This window comes from Antechinus flavipes, chromosome 1 (genome assembly GCF_016432865.1).
Source record: "Antechinus flavipes isolate AdamAnt ecotype Samford, QLD, Australia chromosome 1, AdamAnt_v2, whole genome shotgun sequence".
Classification (NCBI taxonomy): Eukaryota; Metazoa; Chordata; class Mammalia; order Dasyuromorphia; family Dasyuridae; genus Antechinus; species Antechinus flavipes.
Genome location: NC_067398.1, coordinates 80,747,213 through 80,755,334, shown reverse-complemented (window position 1 = coordinate 80,755,334; position 8,122 = coordinate 80,747,213). Strand labels below are relative to the sequence as shown.

Sequence of the window (8,122 nt, the reverse complement as noted above, 5' to 3'; positions counted from 1 at the left end):
TGGGAGAGAGAGGAGAGTTGTCTCATTAAATAGCTTGAACCTTGACTAAGATAAAGGAGCCAGCACTGAGGAGCACAATCAGCCAGTACGGTAGAAGGATGGCTAAGGAGAAAGGTATAGGGTGGGGACAAGAGCCAGAGATTTGGGATTCTGTGAGTGTGTGTGGATCTCTGGGTTGGAGGTATCTGTGATTATCTCTGCTATCCCAATTGTATTCAGTTCAACAAATTCAACAATTCAAGAAATACCGATAGTAAGCATTGTTGTACATTGGAAAGAAGGGGGAGGTTCTGGATTCAGGGGAATTTGATTCAAATCTCACCTTTCATTTTACCTCCATGATCTTGGTTGGGCAAGTCACAATCTTCCTGAGCCCAGTTTCTTCATATGTAAAAGAGGAGAGCTCTTCCAATTGGAGGTCTAGTAGCCTATAACCTACCTTAAACGCTAAACATCTTGTGTATGTGGGTGGGTGGATGGGTGGGTGGGTGTGTTCCCTCTTTGTCTTGGGACAAAGCATCTAAGTACAAAGTCAGAGCCAGAAAACTGGGACGTTGCCTGGGGTTCATGGAACCTTTAGGAAATTGAGTGTTTGCCTGGAGGTCCCTCCCCTAGAGAAAGCATGAGGTATCCACATCTTTTGGGTGAGGAAGATCCCACCCTTGCTCCTTTTATGTCTCAGCCTTTTCTTCCTCCTCACATCTCTAGACTCCTTCCTCTATTATCCTGTGCCTCTGGTTTCTCCTCCTTACCAGAACTTCCAGTCCTTCCAATCATTTACCCACCCCCAACTCTCCCAGGCTAGCATCCCTGCTCTAACTTCCTATCCATCCTTCCTAATCCCAACTGTATAGTTAACTAACCAGCTCATCCTGCCATGGTCCTAGAGTCTCCAATCCCATGCTCCCCTTTCCTGTCAAGGATCACATATCAGCAAACCCTAACCTTGGATCACTCCCACCTCTGTGCTGCTGAACAAAACTAAAAATCATGACACTGTGCCCATTGCAGTTATCTGATCTCCACTGGATCTTCACCAGGACAAGGCAATTCTTTTGCTCTTCTCTGATAGATTTTCTATCCTATTGCCCAAAGAGAATTCAAAACCATATTCTCCTCAAACCTTCCATGTCATCCAGTTCCCTCACTTACTTTATTGAGAAAATAGAGGTCACTGGCTTCATTGCCTTGTCTATGTCTCAGCCCCAACCTCATCATCCCTCCATTCTGTGAAGAGTTTACCCGTCTTCTCATCAAGGGCAACCCTTCCACATGTACTCTTGACTCCATCTTTTTCAGCTAATTAGCACCCCCCACATCTCCTTATAATCTTCAGTCTGTCCTATCGTTTCTTCCTTCCTGTCTACAAACTATTCACATCTTCTTCATCCTAAAGAACAACCAAAAACCCCCTTCACTAGATGCGCCTATCCTCTCAAACCATCGTCCACCTGCCTACCTTTTTCACAGACAAAATGGCAGAAAAATATGTCTCTAGTCATTACTTCCACTTCTCTCAGTCATTCCTCACCCCTTTGCAATTTAGCTTCCAGTCTCACCATTCAACTGAAACTGTCCTCTCCAAAATTACAGGGAACTCTTTTTTGCCAGGTTTGCCCAACTTCGTCCTCGTTCTCCTCACCCTTTCTGCTGATCCTCTTACCCTTATCTCAATATTTATTCTTTTGATATTCAGACCCGAGAGCTGCATCAGATGGTGTATCAAGTATGAGGTGAAACTTGTGAGCTTTACGTGCACATTTTTTGACAGTTCACCTTTTCCCTTTGCATCTTTTGATCTGTAAGGTTTAGGGACTACAAGCCAGTGCCCCATTTGGTTTTGCCAATAAGTCAATCAATTTCTCCCCTTTCCCCTTTCACATTCTCACCCATCCATCATAAGCCCCCTAATTAAGAACTTTTCATGAAGTGAATAATATATCAGTAATTCATTGAGACCTCGTCACTCAATTAGAATCAAATGGGGGAATATGTGAAATGAATATTTCTCTCTCATATTTGATACACTATTATTGTATTAGAACCAAGGATTTTGGCCTTTTCTATTTTCTCATCCAAAAACCAACCAGCATGGGAAATTTCTCTTAGAGATTTACTCGGACAGTACAAGAAATTCTAAGTATAAGCTAATGGATATATTCCTGCTCGCTGTGTTTGCTCAGATAGGCCTGAGGAAAGATTTTCCCTATTATCAAGACAAGTGATATGGAAATAGACGTCTCTGACAAACATTTGAGTGACTTAAGTACCCAAGACCTTCATTTTCTATAGCCCACATCTGTGTCTGTGTTAACCAGTCCAAGTTGAATGTTACCCCTCAGGAACACTTCCTCTTTGAGGTCACGCAAGCTGTGACCCCACTGCCATGAGGGGCCTTTAGTCTAAGAGAGATGGCCAAATGACCATCCTTTTATTAATAATATGCTGATTTTATTAATAAAAGAATTAAATTACCTAGAAAAAAATTATCCTTTTGGATACTCTTTCTTAGACCCTTTCTTCTGGATATTCCCTCCTCTCTGGATTTTTATGGTACTATTCTCTCTTAATCCATCTATGTGATGGGACATCTCAGTGTCACAGTGGGTAAGTGCCAGGCCTGGAGTCAGGAAGACTCGTGTTCCCGAGTTCAAATCCCATTTCAGACACTAGCTGGATGTGTTGCTTTAACTCCATTTGCCTCAATTTTCTCCCCTATAAACTGAGAAGGAAATGGCAAATCTTCACCAAGAAAATCCCACATGGGGTCATGAAGGGCCTGAAATGGCCACAGACATCTTCCTCAGTTTCCTTTGCTGGTTTATCATTCATATCATGACTTCTACTTAGGAATGCACTCCCATATCTCCTCTAGACTTTCCTCTGTACTCGGCACTTAGCGAGCCCGTCATTTTCTTTCTATGCCGTGGGATTTATCATCTTCTCCCTGCCGATGACCCCCAGATACAAGCAGCCCCAGGCTCCTTCTTGATCCCCAGCTACCGACTGGGCGTTTCAAACCAATGTCCCAGAAGCCTCTCAACGGGCCCGGAACAGGGCTCATGATATTCCACCCTTCCTTTGGAACTTCCTCCCTTCTGTCAGAGCCTCTAGTTCGTAGAATTCCTCATTTTCTTCAAAATTCACCTTTTCTTGATCTGCTTCCCACCCCCAGGTACCGGTGCCCTCCCCCACAAATTAGTCCGCGTTTATTTTGCACTTGTTTTGTAGACGTCTGATGCCCCAAATAGAGTGTATGATGATCCCCACTGGCCTAGCATTTATATAGGGCCTGCTATGGGCCAGCCCCTGCTCAGTGTTTACAGGTATTATTGGACCCCCTCAGAGACGAGGACAGAGGCGCTGTTATTATCCCCATTTTACCCAAAGTCACACACCAGTTAGTGTCTGCGGCTGGGTTTTCTTTGGGTCTTCCCGACCTGCACTCTCCGCCTGAAAGCTCCTGCAGTCCAGGACCATTCCGTTTGTCTTTGTACCCCAGAGGCCAGCCCCCTGCACGCAGTGGAGTTTAATGAGTGCTTGTTAGCTGAGGGAAGAAACGCCCTCCTCCCCCTTGTCCCCTCTCCTTCCCTTCCCTGCTCAGGCTCCTGGGGCGGAGACCAGCAGAGCGGGGCCGAGCTGTCTGTCATCCCTGGGGAGAAAGGGTTTAAAGCGCTGCCCGGAGAAAGGAAGGACTGGGAGACCTCGCGGGGCCCTGGCCCGCTTGTGTCTTGGAGAAGTTTAGGCTGCGGTTAGTTCCCTCGGGAGGGGGGCTCTCAGGCCACCCCACGGCCCGGAGCAGGGAGCCCAGAACTCCGGGGGACACTGCCGGGATGACCCTGTCACAGGCACGGGCGCCCGCCCCCTTCCGCTCTCAGCCTGACCTACATTCCCACACAGGTTGCGGGGGTGGGAGGGGTGTGGGGTGTTAGGGGCTTTGGGAAGACGGTGGTTGCCATGGTTACCCTTCTCCAACTGGTGCCCACCTCGGAGGTCCAGGATCAGAGGGGGCTGGTGGTGTTTTCCTGGAAAATGAGGTGATGGGGGAGAGAAGAGGAGGGAGAGAGGAAAGGTGGATGCAGAAGGGACTGCTGATTGGTGTAAGGGGACCAGCTGCCCTGGGGCCCAGGCGAGGGATGTGCAGGGAGGGCCGGGCACAGTGGTACCCTCGGCGGGGGAGCAGGGCTGAGGAGGAAGGGTTAGGGTCCCCACTGCTACCTCTTTTCCCCTGAAAGAAGGACCCCCCACTTCTCCCAGCCCAGAGCCCCGAGCAGCAGACCAGTTCTGGAGCCACGGCCCTCTGGGCTGCCCTGAGCAGCCGGGGGAGAGAGGCTGGTAGGTCCGGATCAGCGTTTGGATCCTGGTTTCCATCCTCGGCCGGAGCCCCCCCGTGTCCCCTGCCCCGGCGGGGCTCCCGTCTCACGGCCGTGTCTCTCCCTTGCCAGGTCCCCAGCACGCGGCTCCCAAGGCCGGCCCGGGCCCCCGGGCCTCCGCCTCCCGCTGCTGCTGCTGCTGCTGCTCTCGGCCGGCCCCACGGACCCCCGCGCCCTGAAGCCCTCCTTGTCCCCGGTGCTGCAGAACCAGCCCTTCCTGGTGGTCTGGAACGCCCCCACCTCCCGCTGCCGCACGGCCTTCGGCCTGCCGCTGCCCCTCGAGCCCTTTGGCGTGGTGGCCAACGACCAGGAGGTCTTCGCCGGGGGCAACATCACCATCTTCTACCAGCACCAGCTGGGCCTGTACCCGCACTACCAGGCGGCCCCGGATCCCGTGCCCCTGCCCGTGCACGGCGGCTGCCCGCAGAACGCCAGCCTCCGGGCCCACCTCGACGCCATGGAGCGAGACCTGGAGGCCGCCATCCCCTCCCGCGCCTTCTCGGGCCTTTCTGTCATCGACTGGGAGACCTGGCGGCCGCTCTGGGTCCGCAACTGGGACAAGAAGGGCGTCTACCGCGCCATGTCCGCCCGCCTGGTGCGCCAGCGTTACCCCACGTGGCCCCAGGGCCGCATGGAGCTCCAAGCCCAGTGGGAGTTTGAGACGGCCGCTGCCCGCTTCATGTCAGAGACCCTGAGGCTGGCCAGGGCCCGGAGGCCCGGGGGCTGGTGGGGCTACTACCTCTTCCCCGACTGCTACAACTACCACTACTGGGAGGACTTCGAGAACTTCACGGGGCACTGCCCGGGCATCGAGCGGCAGCGTAACAACGCACTGCTCTGGCTGTGGGAGCAGAGCCGGGCCCTGTACCCCTCCATCTACCTGGAGGAGGTGCTGCGGGGCTCGGCCCAGGGCGAGCGCTTCGTGAGGGCCAAGGTGCGGGAGGCCCTGCGCGTGGCCGAGCTGCCCCCCTCCGCCAGCTACTCGCTGCCCGTCTTTGTCTACGCCCGGCCCTTCTACTCCTACACTCTGAAGGAGCTGGCGCAGGTGGGGGCCGGACAGAGCCCGTCCCTCAGCAGTGTAGGGCAGCCAGACCCAGGCGGTGCCATCCAGGGCACGGGGCACCGATGCGGGGCAGCAGCCTCGGCCTCCCAGGCAGAGGGCCCGCGTTCAGAGCCCCCCTCTGCTGTTCCTAGCGGCGGGAATTGGGGCCTGTCGCTCCCCTCGGGCAGCGTGAGGGAGCCCCGAAGATCTGAGTTCCAATGCGACCTCAGACATTTATAGCTGTGTGACACGGGGCAAGTCCCAGCCTTGGGTCTGGTCCAATTTCCTCAGCTAAAATGGGGAGATAGCCCCTAATGAGCTAAATAGCCCCTAACTCCCAGGGGTGTTGTAAGGATGGGGTATTTGTAAAGCCCTTAGAACAATACCTGACACATTGTAGGTGTCTAGTAAATGCTTGTTTCCTTCCTTCCTTCCTTTTTTCCTTCTTTCTCTCCTCTTTTCCTTTCTTCCTTCCCTTCCTCCTTTTTTTCTTGCCCCCTCCCTTCTCCTTCCCTCCCCCATCTTCCTTTTCTTCTCCTTCCTTCTCTCCTCCTTCTCCTTCCCTCTCCTTCTTTCTCCTTCCTTCCTTCCTTTACTTCCTTCCTTCCTTCCTTCTTTTCTTCTTTTCTTCCTTCCTTCCTTCCTTCTTTGCTTCTTCCCTTCCTTCCTTCCTTCCTTCCTTCCTTCCTTCCTTCCTTCCTTCCTTCCTCCCTCCCTTCCTTTCTTCCTCCCTTTCTCAAATGTTCTTTCACATCCCTCTGGCTCTAATGTCTATGAATTCCCGCTATAAGCTCCCCACGCCCATCCTCCAAAGGGAAGAGACACCAAAAGGCCCCCTCAGCCGTTGCAGCCCCACCTGGCCAGCTCCCGGCCCCCTCACGCCCCCCAAACAGTAGGAGTTGGGGCTGGGCCAAAGGCTGCAGCTGCCCAGAGACAAGGAACGAGTCAGGGCTGAAACGGGGACAAGGGAAGCCGGACCGGGGCTGAGAAACGGGTAGAATGTTCTCCCTTCCTCCCCCACTCCCAGGTGGACCTGGAGCACACCATCGGTCAAGCAGCTGCCATGGGCGCGCAGGGCGTGGTGCTCTGGGGGGAGGCCGACTACGCCAGGAACCAGGTGAGCCGAGGGCCAGGGGGGAGGGAGGGGCTCAGCTCCGATAAGGGGGGGTGGGACGGCTACCTCTCCAGGGCCTGCTCCCAGGTAGCAGCCGGGCTCCAGGAGCAGCAAGAGCCGGGGTGTCCGGAGCAGCTTCTCTCGGGGGCATCTCGCAGACGGGGACCCTCCCCTTGGATCAGCCTGTGGGGGGGGTGCCGGGGGCCAGGGCTCCTGCTCCGGGGATGGGGGGCCCGGAGGTTAGAGTAGCATCCCCCTCAGCTACGAGAGGCTCCTTCACCTGGTGGTCTCAGACCCAGGAATACGTGGGCGGAGTGGGACGGGCCCGACCTCGGAGTTCCTGTCTTTGCCACTCAGGGCTCCGGGATCCTGGTCATGTGTTTTTTAGCCGCTCTGGGCCTCAGTGAGCGTCTCTCACCCTTCTGGCCGCTTCCCCTCCCCCAGAGCACCTGCCTGAAGATGCGCCGGTACCTGCTGAGCCGGCTGGGCCCGTACGTGCTGAACGTGACCACGGCGGCCGCGCTCTGCAGCCGGACCCAGTGCGGGGGCCACGGACGCTGCCGCCGCCGGGCCCCCGACTCGCCCAGCTACCTGCACCTGGAGCCCGCCACCTTCCAGATCCGCGTGGCCACGGCGGCCAACCGCACCCGGGCCTCCATCCAAGGCCGCCTGGGCCCCCGGCAGCAGGAGGCCCTGAGTAGGGACTTCATCTGTCACTGCTACCAGGGCTGGCGGGGGGACGGCTGTCAGGAAAGGAGCCGGGCCGGGGGGGCCCCGTCCCTCTCCCTGCTGCTTCTGGCTGCCAGCCTTGGGGGGCTGTGGGCCTGGACCCCGTGACCGCCCACCGGAACTCCCCCCCACTGAAGAACGGTCACTGCTGTCAGGAGGCAGGACCCCAGAGGACGCCCAAGCTCCGCCGGCTTACGTTCTGCATGTGTGGCTGCGGGCAGGGCACTCGGCTCCCTGAGGGTCTCGGGCCCAGCAGCCTCCATTGGGGACGCCTTGGGATCCCTCATTTCCCTCTGCCCTTTCCGATTAGAGAAGATCTTGACCTTTGGCCTCAAAGCTCCCCTAGAGACCCCGTAGTTCAACACTGTAACCAGGACATTACTGAGACTGTATCCTATCACCAAGGTCCATTCACATTGGAATCCAATGGTCCTCCGAGCCCAGGCCAGACCCCCACGACCCCCACCTTCCACTCACCCCGGGGGCCCTCCCTTGGTGAAACCCCTCGGGAGTGGGCCGTGGCTGGGCTGATGTGCCAAGTCCAGCTCCCTGTCTCCGGGACCAATGGTGCTAGTGGGCCCTGGGGTGTGGGGAGGGCCTCAGGCCGAGCCCCATCCCTGCCCCCACAGGGAGTCCTCCCAGAAGCCTCCAATAAAGTGTTTTCAGATGAGAAAGCTGTCCTTGGCGGTCTGGAGCTGGGGAAGGTGGGCTGAGTGACGGGGGCGAGCCCTTGTTCCTCTCAGATGTCTCTTACATCAAACGGGAGGTCTCCCAGGTCCCCCGGTGGCTCTCTGCAGACCCACATTTGCATGAGACATACACGAGCCCATCATGAGGGGAAAGTTGCCCTCAGAGAACCAACCG

General features: G+C 55.9%; 2 protein-coding genes across 2 annotated transcripts; both read left to right on the top strand.

Annotated features, from left to right (window-relative positions):
* Positions 1–4,440: 4,440 nt before the first annotated feature.
* LOC127554063 (hyaluronidase-2-like) lies at positions 4,441–5,786 on the top strand. Its single transcript, XM_051985296.1, has one exon. The coding sequence runs from the start codon at positions 4,831–4,833 to the stop codon at positions 5,653–5,655; it is 825 nt and encodes a 274-aa protein (XP_051841256.1). The 5' UTR covers positions 4,441–4,830; the 3' UTR covers positions 5,656–5,786.
* A 310-nt stretch (positions 5,787–6,096) lies between these two features.
* On the top strand, positions 6,097–8,035 carry LOC127554072 (hyaluronidase-4-like). Its single transcript, XM_051985308.1, has 2 exons — positions 6,097–6,532; positions 6,974–8,035. The coding sequence occupies exons 1-2, from the start codon at positions 6,479–6,481 to the stop codon at positions 7,364–7,366; spliced, it is 447 nt and encodes a 148-aa protein (XP_051841268.1). The 5' UTR covers positions 6,097–6,478; the 3' UTR covers positions 7,367–8,035.
* The last annotated feature ends 87 nt before the right edge of the window (positions 8,036–8,122 follow it).